This window comes from Phytophthora infestans, genomic scaffold (assembly GCF_000142945.1).
Source record: "Phytophthora infestans T30-4 supercont1.2 genomic scaffold, whole genome shotgun sequence".
Classification (NCBI taxonomy): Eukaryota; Oomycota; class Peronosporomycetes; order Peronosporales; family Peronosporaceae; genus Phytophthora; species Phytophthora infestans.
The window spans coordinates 1,181,346-1,203,689 of record NW_003303757.1 but is presented as its reverse complement, the minus strand read 5'-3'; the positions used below and the strand labels follow the sequence as shown (position 1 = coordinate 1,203,689).

The following is a 22,344-nucleotide window of genomic DNA, read 5'->3' as shown; positions in this document are numbered from 1 at the left end:
CTCGGCGCGAATCGCGCAGATTCTTACTGCTAGTAATTATATCATTCGTTGTTTGGCCGTGCGAGATCCCCACCGACGCCTCCTTTCCGCTTCTGCTGGGCCAATTCTCAGTGGCCGGTTCCAAAATGAGCTTCTGCGCCACAAACAGATTCGCGTCGCGGTTGTTCCAATAAATGACGTGCGCCGTGAGGGCAAATAAATACTCGTTCGCAATCTCGATCTCGTTCTCCTGCAGCGAGTAGTCGATGGGGAGTCCTTGACACATACGACCGAAGACCGCGACGTCCTCTGCTGTCTCATCGCCCTCTCGTTCCTCTCTATGCCGTTCGTCCTGTGCCTCGTCCGGACGCCGTTGCAATTGATACGGTTGGGTTACAGCAGCAATGGCATCGGATAGCGGCGTCATCGATGCAGGGCTTTCCACCAGCCCCACGTTGTGAGCTCCGGCTAGCACTTGGCGTTCGAAGTCGCGACGCCATTGACGAAGTGAAGCCCACATGGCCCGGAACGAGTTGCGCAGTTGGTACTGAAAACGTAGCTTGCCTTCGAACGTGCGAATGATCGCGGCCTTCGAGTGGGCTCGCGTCGGGTTCATGATCGGTTCAATACGGTAAGCCACCGGGTCGTACGGGTGGTAAATGTTGAACAATCGACGACAGCGCGGCAGTTGGAAATCGCGATCGAGCTTCTGTCCCCGCACATTCAGAAACAGACCCACAGGCGAGCCGAAGCAAAAAAGATCTTCCACGTCGAATGCAAGCTTCGGAACCAGTGGATCAGCACCACTTCCTCCATTTTGGACAGCACCAGATGCCGTGGCTGTCTTATTCCTGCCAGGGCGTCTGGTTTTGGAGGAGGCACGTCGAATTGAATCTTGCTTTCCCTGATATGTTTGGCGCCATGAATGCGGTGAATTTCTCCTCCACGTTCCACTCGTGCTCGACATTTCCGACATCGAGCGTGAACGGCACTTCAAGCTCCGACGCGTAACGGCGTTGAAACCAAACATGTTGTCAGTTGTCACAGCATTGACCACGACCTCTACTTCATCATCGCTACTTGTGCTGTTCTCGTTCTCGCCCTCATTGCCGTTCTCCACTATCACATCTTCATCGTCGCTGTTTCCTTCATCGTCCGTGCATTGTAAGCTTTCCAATTGCTGCATATACACTTGCTGATGATTGAGAATGTCGAAGCAGATAATGGATCCAAGTGAGTGGGCAATAATTGACACCTTGCGCTTCCGTCCGGTCCCACGACTGGATTGCATCCAGTCTGGATGACGCGACTGGAAGAGTGTGAACACACGGTTCATTTCCTTGGCCACTTCGTCCAAAATCACTTGGTGGAACAGCGGCGACATGAAGAATAGTACGTCCAGAACAGTGTCATTGGCCAGCTCACGAAGCTTAGGAATGGCTGGCAGTGTCACGTCTCGGATAAGTTGATCCAAACCCTCCATGTGCAGCTTCGAGTGCCACTCAATGGGCAAGAATTCCACTCGCGGTTGGCGTGTTGCCTTTTCTTTGTTGTCACCCTTCGTTTCATCGTCAGCGTCTTCACCGTTCAAGTGAGCGAAATGCGCCGAGCGGAGCGCCTCACGGTTCAACTCCCGCAGCGTCGTAGAGCAGTCAATGATGGAGCGTAACGTTACGACATTGATCAGATCGAGCGTCTTCAATGCATCACCGATTCCATGTACAATCAGTACCAGATGCTCAATCTCTTCTTCGATATCTTTGTCATCCTCCGTGATCTTCAGCGCATTGCCTGTAGCTGGATCACATTCCATGGCATCTTTCCAACGCTGCAAGGTAGTGGGATCAGCACGAACACGCGGGTTTCCTCGATACACACGACGCTTACTCGTAAATGGCGTCGTTCCAGCCAGCAAACGCTTGTACTGCATGATGTCCTGCAAGCCTTTAAACTCTACCAAATGGCCTTCCACAGGAATGCTAAGGGTGCAGTCCTTCTCAACTCGAGCTGCCAAAACCGCCTCACTTAGACCAGCACGGGAGCTAAAGAGGCGCGCGGGTTTCTGCGCCTCGATATCCATCAGTCGCTGCTTCTCCAGCGGGTAGAACCCCAAGTAATACACGAAAGCGTTCTCCAGCACAGTCGCTGGCTTCTGCGTTGTATGGAGCTAGACCGTAATTGCGTTGGGCATAGACCCAACGAGAACGACACACGACAAGTTCCTCCAGCGCTGGCCAATACACCGGCGTCATTCGCATACTCTCCAAGTTTACTTCATGCCGACCTTCATCTACTAAGACGACGCTGGAAGGTCCCACGGGGCCTGAAATCTTGGTCTTTTGTTGCTGATACCATCGGTGTTTGCGTTCTAGCCGACGACTCTCGTGAGCTGGGAATTCTATCCAACCGCCTGATCCCGACACCACTGTAGTGCTGGCATTGACAGCAGAACTAGTAGACTGGCTGACTGCATTGCTAGTATCCGAGGTTGATTGGCAACGTCCATTCAGTCCACTGGGCAACACTTGACCGTTCCCACTGGTGATGTCAACTTTCTTGTAAAACCAAATGGGGAAAGCGTTCGCATCCTGTTCCGCTAGATCAGTCGTCAGTGCTTCGTTAGCTGCAACCTGTTTCGGAGTGAGAGGGACACCACCAGCGTCCGGGAACTCGAGCTGCAAGTCAGAATAGAGCATTTCATTTTGCAGTTTGATGGTGGCCAAGAATTCGAACAATTTATAATGCGACGCGATGATTCGCATCCTCTGATGAACAGATCTGATTACTTCACTGCGTCGTGAAGCACTCAGCGACTCGTAAGGTCCTCGCCCCAAAATGTTCCACTGCACCATACTTAGATGTTGATCCAGTACTTCTGTGGCCGAGTACAAGTGCTCCACTAGCGCCTGTACGCGTGTTGTACTTCCCTCTAAAAACAAGTCCGTCCTATCTTCGATTTCAGCCCTGGACGGAAACACGATGCGACTGGGAAAGATGACAACGTATCTGACTACACTCTCGGCCGCTCCCAATGGCGGCAGCACCAAATGCCTCAAGAAGAAGCTGCGGCGCATGATATTCTTAGCCACAAAGTAGAGCTCCGGCAGTTCCTCACTGGTCACGAACTGCGCTAAACCCTCGACACCACACAAGAAGGGCACGGCCACTTGGCTCTGTAGCGGGGACAGCGGGACCGGAAGCCGCGCAGTCTCTACTGCCACCTTGACGCGGTGAAACATCCACTGGCCCGTGCGGGTGCACGTCAGGCGTAGCTCCACGATTCGGTCGTGCGCTTGCGTTGCGGAATCCACGACACAGTCACGCGTCGCGCCGGCCGCACGCTTGACCAGGTCGGGGGCGCGGCGCACGAGGCTGCTGGAAATCTGACCGCCCAGGGCCAGCAGGAATGGGAAGGGCGTGAAGGCCGACAGCGTGCTCCAGACGAGCCCGCCGTCATGACGCTCCGCCATGTCGCGACGGGCGTCACGGACCATCTCCGCCACATGATACATCCTCGACGCACGGGAGAGGGGGGGGCGAATGCAGTCAACTACACTCGGCTGCACGCTTGGCCACTCTGGTGCATGACGCCACAGTTCTTTTCAATCGAATGGCTACAAAAACTGTAATTTGTCACGAGCTATTACAATTATGGCCCTGAAAGAAGGCTTGGTATGTATAGTACATGTACTGTACAGAGCCCCTTTCCCTAATCAAATCTTACCCCCCTACTGGAGTCTGGTGTCTGTCTGTCAGTCCGTCCGTAACGGGCTAGGGTTAATTAATGTAACGCAAATATGGGCGTTCTACTGGCTGCCGAGCGCAGCGAAGGCGGCGTCGATTCGCTAAAAAGCTACCGAGCGCAGCGAAGGCGGCCCCCATTGGCTAAAACAGATATTATGTGCTGTACTTACTGTATGTGGACTACACATCGTACTTAACTGCACCGTTTAAATTTCATTTCGCTCTCATTTTCAGCTGCGGTTCGCCACCTCACGCAAAGGGCGCTGCCTGTGTACGCGTTAGTTAGCATAATTAAAAGGCGCCGATAAGCACACACGTACTATATTGTCGTAGGAGCTGTTGAAAAAAATTGTAGGCTCTGGGGACTTTTATTTCGGCCTCAATCGAAACTTTAGTACTTATTGAATTTAGAATGCTGTTTTAGGCTTCGTAGTACTGCTGTACTAATTTAATTTACAGTATTATTTTCTTAGTACTATTATCAAGGCATTTCATATTTTTACTTGCAGTCATTTGTAGTAGTAGTACACATAAAAATTATATCAGCGTTTAATAATAAATAACAATTGTATTATTATTATTAATAATGTGAAAACTTTAAAATATGACTATTGTGGCTTACACCCCTGCACCTCCGTAATAAACTGTTGTCTTCCTTTGTATTTGCGCGCGTAGTGTGCGACCTTCAGATATTATGTGAACTTTCCAACAATATACGTTGTGTACATCAAACAAAATGGGAACAGCGTTTGTGATTATGCTGGCGCGGATGCACATGTCTAAGCAAGGACACGAAACACGAAGGAATACCGACCTACACTATGTACACGATGGGATAGAAGAGCAACACGAAGCACGGAAGGCCATGGACGATGATAGAAGACTTAGCCGATGCAAACCACGAAGTTTTATAAGTAGCGTGAAAGATGAAAGAGCACGCAGCCATGAAAAGAACAGATGGATAGAACATGACAGGAACGTACGGGCCACGGAAGGGAACTAAATACATAGACACCCCAGCATGCTGAAAAGCACGGGCTACGGAAGAGCACGGACGTTCGAAGCCACGGTAGAACACGTATCGGTGAGAGTGCACAGAAACAATACTCCAACAACACCACGAGTAAACATGGAGCACAGTCAACCGACCAAATCTGAGCCCGCAGGAGGCCAGATACGGAAAATCAGAAATCATCAATTTTTGGAGCACGATGCCTAGGTAGAACATGAGCTCACCGATCCACGGAGCGCGACACTACGGTAGCTAACGATAACGGTAGAACACGTATCGGTGAGAGTGCACAGAAACAATACTCCAACAACACCACGAGTAAACATGGAGCACAGTCAACCGACCAAATCTGAGCCCGCAGGAGGCCAGATACGGAAAATCAGAAATCATCAATTTTTGGAGCACGATGCCTAGGTAGAACATGAGCTCACCGATCCACGGAGCGCGACACTACGGTAGCTAACGATAACACAGACGACAGCCCAGCCCCGACACCAGAGATAACACGACAGCATGGACGGTGGGTTATCCACTAAACCATCGGAGAACACGCTGCCACGCGAAACCACCGAGTCACGGAGCACCATACCAGTGTAGAACCTGAGCTTACCGAGCCACGGAGGACAGCAGTACATGATAACACGATTGCACGGACTGCGGACCGCCCACCAAATGCACAGGGGGTGGGCTTGGTATGACCACGATTACACACCGTGGAGCACGATGGCATCGTAGAGCACGATAACACGTACAACGCAGAAGCACTACACGTGCACAATACCATAGAAAGCATAACCACAGCGCGATTGCACGATAGCGTGATACCGCGGTCGATGACACTTCATCAGGAGATCACGATGCACGGGCGATGGAACCACACGACTGCATGGAGGCACCAAAGCACGGAATAGCACCCGTTGGTTAGAGTACCGGCGATGGGAGGCCAACGGTCACGAAATAGTATCTACCACGAAGCCAGTGCAACCCACGTAAACGTTTGAGAACGGAAAACAGGTAGCTTTAACGAAAAGACCGTACTAAAGAGCATGAGCCCACAAGAGAGAGGACAGAACCGCTGAGCAGCGTGGGCCATGGGTGAGCAGGAACCTCGAAGCCGGGAAGAGCACGAAAGAGCATGGGCCATTGAAGAAAACAACACCCAACCTGTAGTACGGGGTAACAGAAATGTTCCAAACCACGATATTATACGGGGCCGAATGAGACTACGGAAACGCAATTGGTTAAATACACGATGCCAAGATCTACGGGGTGAACCACGCTCTCAAAACACGCGACACCAAGAAGCACTAAGGTTGCGGCCACCTCATCTCCAACAAACCATGCCACTCCGCCGCGTAGCGGCGGCGAACGGCTAGTCTTACACACCTAGTGGAGTCTGGTGTGCGTCTGTCAGTCCGTCCGAGGGTAGGGTTCTAAAATGTAACGCAAATACGCGCGTTCTACTGGCTGCCGAGCGCAGCGAAGGCGGCCTCGATTCGCTAAAAAGCTACCGAGCGCAGCGAAGGCGGCCCCCATTGGCTAAAACAGATATTATGTGCTGTACTTACTGTATGTGGACTACACATCGTACTTAACTGCACCGTTTAAATTTCATTTCGCTCTCATTTTCAGCTGCGGTTCGCCACCTCACGCAAAGGGCGCTGCCTGTGTACGCGTTAGTTAGCATAATTAAAAGGCGCCGATAAGCACACACGTACTATATTGTCGTAGGAGCTGTTGAAAAAAATTGTAGGCTCTGGGGACTTTTATTTCGGCCTCAATCGAAACTTTAGTACTTATTGAATTTAGAATGCTGTTTTAGGCTTCGTAGTACTGCTGTACTAATTTAATTTACAGTATTATTTTCTTAGTACTATTATCAAGGCATTTCATATTTTTACTTGCAGTCATTTGTAGTAGTAGTACACATAAAGATTATATCAGCGTTTAATAATAAATAACAATTGTATTACTATTTTTAATAATGTGAAAACTTTAAAATATGACTATCGTGGCTTACACCCCTGCACCTCCGTAATAAACTGTTGTCTTCCTTTGTATTTGCGCGCGTAGTGTGCGACCTTCAGATATTATGTGAACTTTCCAACAATATACGTTGTGTACATCAAACAATATACGTTGTGTACATCAAACAAAATGGGAACAGCGTTTGTGATTATGCTGGCGCGGATGCACATGTCTAAGCAAGGACACGAAACACGAAGGAATACCGACCTACACTATGTACACGATGGGATAGAAGAGCAACACGAAGCACGGAAGGCCATGGACGATGATAGAAGACTTAGCCGATGCAAACCACGAAGTTTTATAAGTAGCGTGAAAGATGAAAGAGCACGCAGCCATGAAAAGAACAGATGGAGAGAACATGACAGGAACGTACGGGCCACGGAAGGGAACTAAATACATAGACACCCCAGCATGCTGAAAAGCACGGGCTACGGAAGAGCACGGACGTTCGAAGCCACGGTAGAACACGTATCGGTGAGAGTGCACAGAAACCATACTCCAACAACACCACGGGTAAACATGGAGCACAGTCAACCGACCAAACCTGAGCCCGCAGGAGATCAGATACGGAAAATCAGAAATCATCAATTTTTGGAGCACGATGCCTAGGTAGAACATGAGCTCACCGATCCACGGAGCGCGACACTACGGTAGCTAACGATAACACAGACGACAGCCCAGCCCCGACACCAGAGATAACACGACAGCATGGACGGTGGGTTATCCACTAAACCATCGGAGAACACGCTGCCACGCGAAACCACCGAGTCACGGAGCACCATACCAGTGTAGAACCTGAGCTTACCGAGCCACGGAGGACAGCAGTACATGATAACACGATTGCACGGACTGCGGACCGCCCACCAAATGCACAGGGGGTGGGCTTGGTATGACCACGATTACACACCGTGGAGCACGATGGCATCGTAGAGCACGATAACACGTACAACGCAGAAGCACTACACGTGCACAATACCATAGAAAGCATAACCACAGCGCGATTGCACGATAGCGTGATACCGCGGTCGATGACACTTCATCAGGAGATCACGATGCACGGGCGATGGAACCACACGACTGCATGGAGGCACCAAAGCACGGAATAGCACCCGTTGGTTAGAGTACCGGCGATGGGAGGCCAACGGTCACGAAATAGTATCTACCACGAAGCCAGTGCAACCCACGTAAACGTTTGAGAACGGAAAACAGGTAGCTTTAACGAAAAGACCGTACTAAAGAGCATGAGCCCACAAGAGAGAGGACAGAACCGCTGAGCAGCGTGGGCCATGGGTGAGCAGGAACCTCGAAGCCGGGAAGAGCACGAAAGAGCATGGGCCATTGAAGAAAACAACACCCAACCTGTAGTACGGGGTAACAGAAATGTTCCAAACCACGATATTATACGGGGCCGAATGAGACTACGGAAACGCAATTGGTTAAATACACGATGCCAAGATCTACGGGGTGAACCACGCTCTCAAAACACGCGACACCAAGAAGCACTAAGGTTGCGGCCACCTCATCTCCAACAAACCATGCCCACTCCGCCGCGTAGCGGCGGCGAACGGCTAGTCTTACACACCTAGTGGAGTCTGGTGTGCGTCTGTCAGTCCGTCCGAGGGTAGGGTTCTAAAATGTAACGCAAATACGCGCGTTCTACTGGCTGCCGAGCGCAGCGAAGGCGGCCTCGATTCGCTAAAAAGCTACCGAGCGCAGCGAAGGCGGCCCCCATTGGCTAAAACAGATATTATGTGCTGTACTTACTGTATGTGGACTACACATCGTACTTAACTGCACCGTTTAAATTTCATTTTGCTCTCATTTTCAGCTGCGGTTCGCCACCTCACGCAAAGGGCGCTGCCTGTGTACGCGTTAGTTAGCATAATTAAAAGGCGCCGATAAGCACACACGTACTATATTGTCGTAGGAGCTGTTGAAAAAAATTGTAGGCTCTGGGGACTTTTATTTCGGCCTCAATCGAAACTTTAGTACTTATTGAATTTAGAATGCTGTTTTAGGCTTCGTAGTACTGCTGTACTAATTTAATTTACAGTATTATTTTCTTAGTACTATTATCAAGGCATTTCATATTTTACTTGCAGTCATTTGTAGTAGTAGTACACATAAAGATTATATCAGCGTTTAATAATAAATAACAATTGTATTACTATTATTAATAATGTGAAAACTTTAAAATATGACTATTGTGGCTTACACCCCTGCACCTCCGTAATAAACTGTTGTCTTCCTTTGTATTTGCGCGCGTAGTGTGCGACCTTCAGATATTATGTGAACTTTCCAACAATATACGTTGTGTACATCAAACAAAATGGGAACAGCGTTTGTGATTAAGTTGGCGCGGATGCACATGTCTAAGCAAGGACACGAAACACGAAGGAATACCGACCTACACTATGTACACGATGGGATAGAAGAGCAACACGAAGCACGGAAGGCCATGGACGATGATAGAAGACTTAGCCGATGCAAACCACAAAGTTTTATAAGTAGCGTGAAAGATGAAAGAGCACGCAGCCATGAAAAGAACCGATGGATAGAACATGACAGGAACGTACGGGCCACGGAAGGGAACTAAATACATAGACACCCCAGCATGCTGAAAAGCACGGGCTACGGAAGAGCACGGACGTTCGAAGCCACGGTAGAACACGTATCGGTGAGAGTGCACAGAAACAATACTCCAACAACACCACGAGTAAACATGGAGCACAGTCAACCGACCAAATCTGAGCCCGCAGGAGGCCAGATACGGAAAATCAGAAATCATCAATTTTTGGAGCACGATGCCTAGGTAGAACATGAGCTCACCGATCCACGGAGCGCGACACTACGGTAGCTAACGATAACACAGACGACAGCCCAGCCCCGACACCAGAGATAACACGACAGCATGGACGGTGGGTTATCCACTAAACCATCGGAGAACACGCTGCCACGCGAAACCACCGAGTCACGGAGCACCATACCAGTGTAGAACCTGAGCTTACCGAGCCACGGAGGACAGCAGTACATGATAACACGATTGCACGGACTGCGGACCGCCCACCAAATGCACAGGGGGTGGGCTTCGTATGACCACGATTACACACCGTGGAGCACGATGGCATCGTAGAGCACGATAACACGTACAACGCAGAAGCACTACACGTGCACAATACCATAGAAAGCATAACCACAGCGCGATTGCACGATAGCGTGATACCGCGGTCGATGACACTTCATCAGGAGATCACGATGCACGGGCGATGGAACCACACGACTGCATGGAGGCACCAAAGCACGGAATAGCACCCGTTGGTTAGAGTACCGGCGATGGGAGGCCAACGGTCACGAAATAGTATCTACCACGAAGCCAGTGCAACCCACGTAAACGTTTGAGAACGGAAAACAGGTAGCTTTAACGAAAAGACCGTACTAAAGAGCATGAGCCCACAAGAGAGAGGACAGAACCGCTGAGCAGCGTGGGCCATGGGTGAGCAGGAACCTCGAAGCCGGGAAGAGCACGAAAGAGCATGGGCCATTGAAGAAAACAACACCCAACCTGTAGTACGGGGTAACAGAAATGTTCCAAACCACGATATTATACGGGGCCGAATGAGACTACGGAAACGCAATTGGTTAAATACACGATGCCAAGATCTACGGGGTGAACCACGCTCTCAAAACACGCGACACCAAGAAGCACTAAGGTTGCGGCCACCTCATCTCCAACAAACCATGCCACTCTGCCGCGTAGCGGCGGCGAACGGCTAGTCTTACACACCTAGTGCAGTCTGGTGTGCGTCTGTCAGTCCGTCCGAGGGTAGGGTTCTAAAATGTAACGCAAATACGCGCGTTCTACTGTCTGCCGAGCGCAGCGAAGGCGTCTCGATTCGCTAATAAAGCTACCGAGCGCAGCGAAGGCGGCCCCCCCATGGCTAAAACAGATATTATGTGCTGTACTTAATGTAGGTGGACTACACATCGTACTTAACTGCACCGTTTAAATTTCATTTTGCTCTCATTTTCAGCTGCGGTTCGCCACCTCACGCACAGGGCGCTGCCTGTGCACGCGTTAATTAGCACAATTAAAAGGCGCCGATGACCAAACACGTACTATATCGTCGTAGGAGCTGGAGAAAAAAGTTATAGGCCCTGGTGATTTATATTTCGGCCTCAATCGAAACTTTAGTACTTATTGAATTTAGAATGATGTTTTAGGCTTCGTAGTACTGCTGTACTAATTTAACTTACAATATTATTTTTCTTAGTACTATTATCAAGGCATTTCATATTATTGCTTGCAGTCATTTGTAGTAGTAGTACACATAATAATTATATCAGCGTTTAATAATAAATAACAATTGTATTACTATTATTAAAAATGTGAAAACTTTAAAATATGACTATTGTGGCTTACACCCCTGCACCTCCGTAATAAACTATTGTCTTCCTTTGTATTTGCGCGCGTAGTGTGCGACCTTCAGATATTATGTGAACTTTCCAACAATATACGTTGTGTACATCAAACAATATACGTTGTGTACATCAAACAAAATGGGAACAGCGTTTGTGATTAAGTTGGCGCGGATGCACATGTCTAAGCAAGGACACGAAACACGAAGGAATACCGACCTACACTATGTACACGATAGGATAGAAGAGCAACACGAAGCACGGAAGGCCATGGACGATGATAGAAGACTTAGCCGATGCAAACCACGAAGTTTTATAAGTAGCGTGAAAGATGAAAGAGCACGCAGCCATGAAAAGAACAGATGGAGAGAACATGACAGGAACGTACGGGCCACGGAAGGGAACTAAATACATAGACACCCCAGCATGCTGAAAAGCACGGGCTACGGAAGAGCACGGACGTTCGAAGCCACGGTAGAACACGTATCGGTGAGAGTGCACAGAAACAATACTCCAACAACACCACGAGTAAACATGGAGCACAGTCAACCGACCAAATCTGAGCCCGCAGGAGGCCAGATACGGAAAATCAGAAATCATCAATTTTTGGAGCACGATGCCTAGGTAGAACATGAGCTCACCGATCCACGGAGCGCGACACTACGGTAGCTAACGATAACACAGACGACAGCCCAGCCCCGACACCAGAGATAACACGACAGCATGGACGGTGGGTTAGCCACTAAACCATCGGAGAACACGCTGCCACGCGAAATCACCGAGTCACGGAGCACCATACCAGTGTAGAACCTGAGCTTACCGAGCCACGGAGGACAGCAGTACATGATAACACGATTGCACGGACTGCGGACTGCCCACCAAATGCACAGGGGTGGGCTTGGTATGACCACGATTACACACCGTGGAGCACGATGGCATCGTAGAGCACGATAACACGGACAACGCAGATGCACTACACGTGCACAATACCATAGAAAGCATAACCACACCGCGATTGCACGATAGCGTGATACCGCGGTCGATGACACTTCATCAGGAGATCACGATGCAGGAACCACACGACTGCATGGAGGCACCAAAGCACGGAATAGCACCCTTTGGTTAGAGTACCGGCGATGGGAGGCCAACGGCCACGAATGCCTATGTATCACGAAAGCGGTACAGCCCGCGTAAACGTTTGAGAACAGAGAATAGCTAGGAGCCACGAAAGAGGCTGTACTAAAGTGCATAAGCTCAAAAGAGAGCGCATATCCACAAACAGCGTGGATCACGGGTGAACAGAGAGCCACGAAACCAAGTAGAACACGGAAGAGCACAGCCCATTGAAGAACACGACATTCAACCTGTAGTACGGGGTAACGGAAACGTACCAAACCACGATATTGTACAAAGCCACATGAGATTACGGATAGTTAAGTGGTTGACTACACGAAACCACGACGTACTAGGTTGAACGACGCCCACAAAGCACGCGACACCAAGAAGCACTATATTTGCGGCCACCTCATCTCCAACAAACCATGCCACTCCGCAGCGTAGCGGCGGCGAACGGCTAGTCTTACCTCTCTAGTGGAGTGTGTTGTCCGTCCGTCTGTCAGTCCGTCCGAGGGTAGGGTTCTAAAATGTAACGCAAATACGCGCGTTCTACTGGCTGCCGAGCGCAGCGAAGGCGGCGTCGATTCGCTAAAAAGCTGCCGAGCGCAGCGAAGGCGGCCCCCATTGGCTGATATTATGTGCTGTACTTACTGTATGTGGACTACACATCGTACTTAACTGCACCATTTAATTTCATTTTGCTCTCATTTTCAGCTGCGGTTCGCCACCTCACGCAAACGGCGCTGCCTGTGTACGCGTTAATTAGCAAAATTAAAAGGCGCCGATGAGCAAACACGTACTATATCGTCGTAGAAGCTGAAGGAAAAAATTTATAGGCCCTGGTGACTTATATTTTGGCCTCAATCGAAACTTTAGTACTTATTGAGTTTAGAATGATGTTTTAGGCTTCGTAGTACTGCTGTACTAATTTAACTTACAATATTATTTTTCTTAGTACTGTTATCAAGGCATTTCATATTTTTGCTTGCAGTCATTTGTAGTAGTAGTACACATAATAATTATATCAGCGTTTAATAATAAATAACAATTGTATTACTATTTTTAATAATGTGAAAACTTTAAAATATGACTATCGTGGCTTACACCCCTGCACCTCACACTGCCCCCGGGAAAAAGTATCATCTTCCTTTGTATTTGCGCGCGTAGTGTGCGACCTTCAGATATTATGTGAACTTTCCAACAATATACGTTGTGTACATCAAACAATATACGTTGTGTACATCAAACAAAATGGGAACAGCGTTTGTGATTATGCTGGCGCGGATGCACATGTCTAAGCAAGGACACGAAACACGAAGGAATACCGACCTACACTATGTACACGATGGGATAGAAGAGCAACACGAAGCACGGAAGGCCATGGACGATGATAGAAGACTTAGCCGATGCAAACCACGAAGTTTTATAAGTAGCGTGAAAGATGAAAGAGCACGCAGCCATGAAAAGAACAGATGGAGAGAACATGACAGGAACGTACGGGCCACGGAAGGGAACTAAATACATAGACACCCCAGCATGCTGAAAAGCACGGGCTACGGAAGAGCACGGACGTTCGAAGCCACGGTAGAACACGTATCGGTGAGAGTGCACAGAAACAATACTCCAACAACACCACGGGTAAACATGGAGCACAGTCAACCGACCAAACCTGAGCCCGCAGGAGATCAGATACGGGAAATCAGAAATCATCAATTTTTAGAGCACGATGCCTAGGTAGAACATGAGCTCACCGATCCACGGAGCGCGACACTACGGTAGCTAACGATAACACAGACGACAGCCCAGCCCCGACACCAGAGATAACACGACAGCATGGACGGTGGGTTAGCCACTAAACCATCGAAGAACACGCTGCCACGCGAAATCACCGAGTCACGGAGCACCATACCAGTGTAGAACCTGAGCTTACCGAGCCACGGAGGACAGCAGTACATGATAACACGATTGCACGGACTGCGGACTGCCCACCAAATGCACAGGGGTGGGCTTGGTATGACCACGATTACACACCGTGGAGCACGATGGCATCGTAGAGCACGATAACACGGACAACGCAGATGCACTACACGTGCACAATACCATAGAAAGCATAACCACACCGCGATTGCACGATAGCGTGATACCGCGGTCGATGACACTTCATCAGGAGATCACGATGCAGGAACCACACGACTGCATGGAGGCACCAAAGCACGGAATAGCACCCTTTGGTTAGAGTACCGGCGATGGGAGGCCAACGGCCACGAATGCCTATGTATCACGAAAGCGGTACAGCCCGCGTAAACGTTTGAGAACAGAGAATAGCTAGGAAGCCACGAAAGAGGCTGTACTAAAGTGCATAAGCTCAAAAGAGAGCGCATATCCACAAACAGCGTGGATCACGGGTGAACAGAGAGCCACGAAACCAAGTAGAACACGGAAGAGCACAGCCCAATTGAAGAACACGACATTCAACCTGTAGTACGGGGTACGGAAACGTACCAAACCACGATATTGTACAAAGCCACATGAGATTACGGATAGTTAAGTGGTTGACTACACGAAACCACGACGTACTAGGTTGAACGACGCCCACAAAGCACGCGACACCAAGAAGCACTATATTTGCGGCCACCTCATCTCCAACAAACCATGCCACTCCGCAGCGTAGCGGCGGCGAACGGCTAGTCTTACCCCTCTAGTGGAGTGTGTTGTCTGTCCGTCCGTACGTCCGTCCGCGGCTAGGGTTAATTCATGTAACGCAAATGCGGGCGTTCTACTGGCTGCCGAGCGCAGCGAAGGCGGCCTCGATTCGCTAAAATTGCAATATGTGGTGTACACACTGTATGTGGTCAACACATCGTACTTAAATGCACCGTTCAAATTTCATTTTGCCCCCATTTTTAACGCTGGAGCGCCACCTCACGCAAAGGGCGCTGCCTGTGCGTGCGTTAGTTAGCATTGGTAGAAGGCGCCAACGCGCACACACGTAGTATATCGTCGTGGGAGCTGTTTGAAAAAATTGTAGGCCTTGGTGACTTATATTTCGGCTTAAATGAAGCCTTTAGTACTTATTGGTTATAATATGATTTGTTTTAGCTTTGTAGCATTTTTTTTACTTTCTAAGATAATTTTGCTTAGTACTATTCTAAAGTCTCATATTATTGCTTGCAGACGTTTGTAGTGGTACTACACAAAATTAATTTAGTAGCGCTTATCAAATTTAAATGCACTTTATATCTAATACTAATAACCTTAAAGTATTGTATCATATTTGCGTTAGATGAAGATATTATAAATATTAAATATTTAAAATATGAAATTAGTGGCTTCCACCGCACATAACCATGTACACTTCTCCGCTACTAAAAAAAAGAACGTTTTCTTTGTATTAGCGCGTATTTTGCACCCCTAAGAGCATGTGCGCCCTCTCGAACACGATACGTAACATACATGCAGTGCAGTGGGAGCAGTGTTTGTGATTGAATTAGCGTAGAGGCACGTGATTAAACAAGAACACGAAACACGGAGGAAGACCGAGTCAGATCATGTACATAACGCGATAGAAGGAACAGCTTGAAATACGGAAAGTCACGGACGATAAAAGAATAGGCCACGAAATTTCATACGAAGCACGAGCCAGGGAAGAGCCTGAAAAACACGGAGCCGCACGATCAGATGACAGCGGGTGAGAGCTGAAATAATGAAACGCCAACACACTGAAAAAGCACGGACCAAGAGAGAGCACGTTCACAGTCACGGTAGACCACGCAGCTGTGCGAGTGCACGGAAAGGAGTTCTCCCACCACAGTTTACCCCGAAGCACGGTCGGCGGCCAAACACAAATTCACGGGAGAGCATAAGCGGGAAATCACTGAACATTGGAGTACGATACCAGGACAGCCCACCGAGCCACGGCACACGATACTACGGTAGCTAACGATAGCTTGGACGACCGACCAACGTCAACACCACGCCATAAACGACAGCATAGACGTTGGATTAACCACTAAACCGTGGGAGAACACTCAGCCACGCGGTACCAGTGTAGAGCCTGAGGTCACCTAGCATCGAGGGACAATAGTGCATTACAACAGGATTGCACGGACGACGTACCAGCCACGAAGTCACAGGGAAACGATTCGGGATACCACGGTTGCACACCGCGGAGCACGATACCATTGTAGAACACGATACGCGGGCAAAGCAGATGCACTACGCGAGCACAATACCATAGACAGCATTACCACACCGCGATTGCACGATAGCGTGATACCGCGGTCGATGGAACCTCACCAGGAGAGCACGATACACGGGTGATGGAATAATACGACTGCGTGAATGCGCCAAACCACGGAATAGCACTCTTCGGCCAGAGTACCAGCGATGGGACGCCAACGGCCACGAAAGAGGCCGTACTAACAAGTATGATCCCAAAAGAGAGGTCGTATAACCAATAAGCAGCGTGGGTCACCGGTGGGCAGGTAGCCACGAAGCCAGAAAGATCACGGAAGAGCGCCGGCCACTGTCGAACATGACATCCAACCTGTAGTACGGGGTAACGGAAGCGTACCAAACAACGATATTATACGGGTCCGCATGAGACTACGGAATGGTAAATAGTTAAGTACACGAAGCCAAGATCTACTGGGGTGAACGACGCTAACAAAGTACGCGACACCAAGAAGCACTTAAATTTGCGGCCACCTCATCTCCAACAAACCATGCCACTCCGCCGCGTAGCGGCGGCGAACGGCTAGTCTTAAACATCTACTGCAGCAACCTGTCTGTCCGTCACACTAAATTGTCGTGCCTGTCACGCTTTTCCGGACAAATCATTGGATAAAATAATTTAAATATTCCTACTGGCTGCCGAGCGCAGCGAAGGTGGCTTCAATTGGTTAAAACTAGAATGTGTAGTTGACATCAATAAATGCATGTGTTTCCCAGTTTACATATGGGGATTTGCACAAAGTCCGAAGGCGGCATCGTTTAAATATTAAATACTTTTTCATAATGCATGTTGTTATTGATATTTGAATACTACAGTAAACGGAGGGCAGGGTGCTTAGCGTACACGTAAGCATGCGTGTTTCCGAGGACATGGTTTAAGTACCGTATTCCGTATGTGATTGGCGACGCTCGGTCATTAGCGACAAATCCAGCAGCCAATCAAATTGATTCAAATTTCGTGTCGTCGCGCTTTATGTGCTTTACGACCAATATAATTTTGAGCATGTCATATAGTTTTTTTTATGCAGGTATCTTTTATGCTGGCAGAAAGGCTGGACCACCTCAAGAATTTGACTGTCGCCAATCACATAAGGAATACGGTATACTAAATACTCTGTACTCAGTAGGATCTGTGTGTTACACTTACTAAAATGAAATTTCATTTTTTTTACTGCAAAAATATTAGCATTAATAAGTTATCTGAGTGGGTTTCTGGTATTGCTAAATCGTACATGTTACATGTACAGCAGTAGCCGGTCGTGTAGACTGGCCGTAAGAACAAAACTGTGCTTATAAACGTTGTCACTTGATCCACAAAGATATATAGTGTTAGATTGACGTGTGAACAAAAAGAAGTTATATGTGCTGATGACAATTACTACTGTAAGCGAATTGAACTTGACCATTCTTTCCTTAGCCGTTTTTTTAGACAACAAAATTCTGATACTTCTTAATAGGTAGACGCGTTGCCGACAAGGGCGTAGAATAAGGTTTTATATGCAGTGGTAAGATAATAGCACAACATGAGAGGTGTCAGTTTTGGTTATTATAAGTAGGCCCGTAAAGAAACGTTAATCAACTTAGAGCCTAATATTTTGGAATCATCAATTAAGTATCAAATAAAAATACCGCCGTCAACAACAACAACAGCAAGGCGTCTTGCGACGCATGGTTATATTCAAAGGCTATAACCATAACAGGCACAGATTGGAGTGTCTAATGACTAATTCTGAATCAGCACAAAATGAACACACTTCAAGGCATAAAAAAATGCTACAGCTTGAATATTTTTATTAAATATTCAAACTGTAACACTTTTAATTTTCTTTCAAAGTAGCGAGTTTGGTTTGCGAAGTGGTTAGTTAATGGGCAGTTTATTACAAGCTTAACCAGGCAGTACAAGCGGGTATTTGATGCAAGCTGGACAGATATTCTTTGCATTGATGCAATCTAGGTCTCAAAAAGCGGCCCGTGAAATCGAGCACGGCGCTAAACTAAATATTTTATTTAGCGGTTTTTAGACTGAAGTGCAGGTGCTTCTGTTAAGGTACAGTGATAGCTACAACAATAAAGAGACTTTGTTAAGATCACTAGCGTAATCGTTTATGAGCATGGTAAGTATGATGCTAGGGGCTCAGTCTTTTGTACCGGTAGAAAATATTTACACGGCTTACTGAGAACAGCATTTTGTAGCAAATGAAACGCAGATTTATGAAATTAAAGAAGTCGATTTAGGCACATGGGGGACTCAGAGGATTTGGACTAATTATCCCGCCGAAGCGAAGCGAAGGCGGGAAGGCAAAAATCTGGAGTAAAACCGAAATTACCGCCGCGTAGCGGCGGCGCTCGGCTAGTTTAAATCAGAGGGCGTTCTGTGGTCGACTTGTTCGGGTCAATATTTCTTCTTCTTGGGCATTATGGGTTTGGCACGTATTGGCTGGAGCTTCGGGCTGGCCTGCAAGTTCGCAAAACTTTTGGCTGCTCGCTTTTGTAGCTCCAACCTAGTTAATGGTCGGTCACCGTCCTCATCGTCACTCCTGGGCGATTCTGGCTCATCCTCAGCTATCGAGGTGTTCACTGAAAGTCGTCTATCGAGACTGAAATCGATGCTCATCGAACTACCCGTCACTGCCGACTGCACGGGGCTCGTTGCTAAGGAAGAGCTTGCTCCTTCGTACCCACTGCTAGATGTAGGGCCATCCAAAAACTCGGGTAGAAGTGCACGCACAGCATTGACAGATCGCGTAGGGTCGCTGGGGCGTAGATTCGCTCCTAGCGAGGCACGTTGAGCTTCCACTGGGCTCTTGTATTGTATGCGACGAGAAAACTGCTCGATAAGATCGTTGCTTCGCTGCTCAATGATCTGTTCAATATGTAGCCAGCACCGTGAAGGAAATGGACGCTAACAAGAGTGGCAAACAGCAGCAACTAACCGCTAGAAACTGGAGAATATTTCCTTCTGTGATACCTTGAGCAGCCAAAAGATCATTCATGGAGTTAATGCGTGCCTATAGAATATCCAAGCAAAGGCAGTGAATGAGATAATGAGAAATCTGTGGGTTCTAAAGCCTGCAGAGCAGCATGATCCTACCACCATTGCAAGCTGGTCCTCGGACTGTTTTCTCGTTCGCTTCGAAGGGTCAGAGCCATTTCCACCGGACGCTCCAACTACCGGCTACAACAGGAACGTTGTGAGACGGATTTCACCAATGCATTCGGAAGAAAACTCACCGGCATGACGTCGTTGCAGCCCAGTGCGTTGTAGAGTCGGTCAACAACCCGTGCAAGCGGCTGAAATTCTCTAGCAGCTGCAGCTCGAAGCCGCTCTACCTCTGCGTTTTCTTTCAGAATACTAGATAAGTAAAACGCGTAGTTGTCAGCATTCCGAAGCCTCTCGTGGTTCTACAGCTGCAAACGTACTTTTGGCGCGTCTCGACAAGGTCGTCGACCATGCGCTTTCGAGCGTTAGCACTGCCGTCTTGCATTTCGCTCTTCAGTCTACAATATGCAAACAACGGTGCGTTTGTCGATATACCTTAATAAACAATCAACATGTCAGCGCTACGTACTTCTGGATCTCTCGCTCCAGAGCCTCTTTTTCATCCTCAAGCTGCTCCACTTCGTTGTTGGTGCTCTGAACGTAGCGAAAGAGGGCGAAATTCTCCTCTTCCTTCCTGGAGTACACTTCAACGAGCTCATGATAGTCGTCCACTCCCATCTCCTGCTGCAGAGCCGCAAATGTTGTCTCAAACTCCTGTAGCTTCTCGTTAATTGATGCGATATTCTGCTTGTCTTCCAGCATCTACACAGCGCACCAGTGTCAGAAGTGAGTCCATTCCTTACCGAATTACGATCCATTACCGTCATATCGAGCTTTTGCAGTGTTTTCTTGAGCTGCAGCTCATCCTCCAGCTTCATATTCCCACGAACAAAGTCGTCGGCAAGATCCATCGGATCCTGCTCGAGAATCTGCTTCCGATAAGCCTCAGCGCTCTCTTTCTCGCGCTTGATTATCGATGCAAGACTCTGATAGACCTGGTCGAAAGCCTCCTGCTCGTCCACGTTTTGACCGGATAAAGAGTTCGCCTGCGATAGAATCTACAGAGATAAAAAAAATGACACATAAGTGTCAACAAGTGTTCAAGCTTTAGTCGGTAGAGTGTACGCACCCGGTCGCGCTCGGCTACGATCTGAGTCGACTGGCGGAAAGTCTCTTGCATTTGCTTCTGAATGTCACGCAGACGACGTTGGTTCTTCTCGAACACGGTCTGGCTCAGTACTCGGTTGGCTCGCAGCTCGTCCACGCGGTTGCGAAGTTCAGCATTGTATGCAGCCATTTTGCTCTCACGGGTTTTGCACGCCGAGAGGCGGTTCTCGAGCTTCATGAGCTCTCGTTGCTCGTCCGCCATACGAGTACGAACCGCATTAACGCCTCCACCACGTTGATCACTCTCGCCACGCTTTAATCGCAACCCTTTAAGCTCTTCGTGGACCTTTTTCCAGTGATCATCCAGTTGACGCAGTCGATGCTTCTGTTCTACAAGTAACCGAGCATACTTGTCTCCTTGCACTTGGAGATTGAAAAGGTGCTCACTCTGCGCCTTAGCTTTCGTCTTGGACATTGCGAAGCTTAATTCCTCCAGGAATTACGAAGGAAATGATGAAACGCGCAAGTATTTTTGGTCTCGTGGGGGCATCCACAGCATCCTTCGTATTTGCCTGCGATGTCACGGAAAACACCTCGTTCGAAGCTTTTAGCTGGTAAAGGAATCCAAGAAAGATTTGTGCCCTCGAGGCCTCAGAAGCTTCCTACAATGAAACGCGGGGGCAGCCTTCGTGTGGGTCGTCTTGTATTTGTACGGCCATGGAACGAAACATTTTAGAAACCTCAGTAGCTTGTGCTGAGGTTGTTCGTGTTGGACAGGACGCTCGGAGTTCCTCAACGTGGGATAATCAGTCGTCAAGTGTATTTGTACAGGAAGAAGAGCGTCGAGTTCAAGAGGAGCTAGCTGAAATGCTCGTGGTCAAGCTCGCAAACAAGGAAAAGGAAGTGGAAATCTTGCGGTGCAAGCAGAACGTGGTGGATCAGCAGTTCGCAGGATACGATCGGCAACTACAGCAACAGCAGGAAGCGCATGCACGGGTCGTTGGTGAAATGACGGTGATGAACCAGGAGCTGCAGCGACAAGTGCAACTTCTGCAGATCGAGTGTGAACGGGTACGATCGAAGCTGCTGAGCTCTTCCTTTTCATCTTCAGCGCTAATACATTCTGTAGCTTCAAGTTGATAGTGAAGCGCAACACGCTGCTGCACTTGAGCAGAGGAGGCTGCGTGAGAAAGAGCAAACACAAACCAGGCTCAATAACGAGACAAGCCAACGAGTTGTGCAAGAGCTACGAGTAGAACGACAACAGATTGCCAACGATCGATTCGCTCTAGAAAGCACAATACAGAGAATGCTACAGGATCAGCAGGCTCAAAGCAGCTCGCTAGCTCAGCTCGAAGCGAGGTGTGCTCAGCTCGAAGACGAGCTTCAAAGTGCAGAAGAAAGTTGCCAGCAGCTCCAAGAGGTGTTGTGAGTTTGCTTGTTGTGAGGTGGATCTAGCATCTCATTATTGAGTGTCGAGCAGGCTTTGGGACACGAAGGGCAGCAGCGTAAGGATGTTGAAGCAACTTCGAGGAAGCTCGAGGAGGAGAAACTTGCTCTGGAAGAGAAGCAGCGGGCACTGATGAAGGTAACGCTCGTCGACTTGGCTGCTGTAGACGGAGGCTGACTGATCCGTGTGCATTAAAGACCCTCAAAAGTGCTAGTT

General features: G+C 48.5%; 3 protein-coding genes across 3 annotated transcripts; 1 reads left to right on the top strand and 2 right to left on the bottom strand.

The window, feature by feature from the left end:
- Positions 1 to 41: 41 nt before the first annotated feature.
- Positions 42 to 3,548, bottom strand: PITG_01386 (phospholipase, putative; the record flags this gene model as incomplete). Its single annotated transcript, XM_002908010.1, has 4 exons — positions 42 to 92; positions 143 to 2,128; positions 2,175 to 2,389; positions 2,432 to 3,548. 4 exons carry the CDS (start codon positions 3,489 to 3,491, stop codon positions 42 to 44), a joined length of 3,312 nt encoding a protein of 1,103 aa, XP_002908056.1.
- A 15,972-nt stretch (positions 3,549 to 19,520) lies between these two features.
- Positions 19,521 to 21,153, bottom strand: PITG_01385 (uncharacterized protein; the record flags this gene model as incomplete). Its single annotated transcript, XM_002908009.1, has 7 exons — positions 19,521 to 19,539; positions 19,648 to 19,706; positions 19,763 to 19,883; positions 19,952 to 20,029; positions 20,101 to 20,333; positions 20,393 to 20,629; positions 20,701 to 21,153. The coding sequence occupies 7 exons, from the start codon at positions 21,151 to 21,153 to the stop codon at positions 19,521 to 19,523; spliced, it is 1,200 nt and encodes a 399-aa protein (XP_002908055.1).
- A 392-nt stretch (positions 21,154 to 21,545) lies between these two features.
- Positions 21,546 to 22,309, top strand: PITG_01384 (uncharacterized protein; the record flags this gene model as incomplete). The annotated part of the gene is made up of 4 exons (XM_002908008.1): positions 21,546 to 21,749; positions 21,808 to 22,101; positions 22,162 to 22,266; positions 22,295 to 22,309. 4 exons carry the CDS (start codon positions 21,546 to 21,548, stop codon positions 22,307 to 22,309), a joined length of 618 nt encoding a protein of 205 aa, XP_002908054.1.
- Between the last annotated feature and the right edge of the window lie 35 nt (positions 22,310 to 22,344).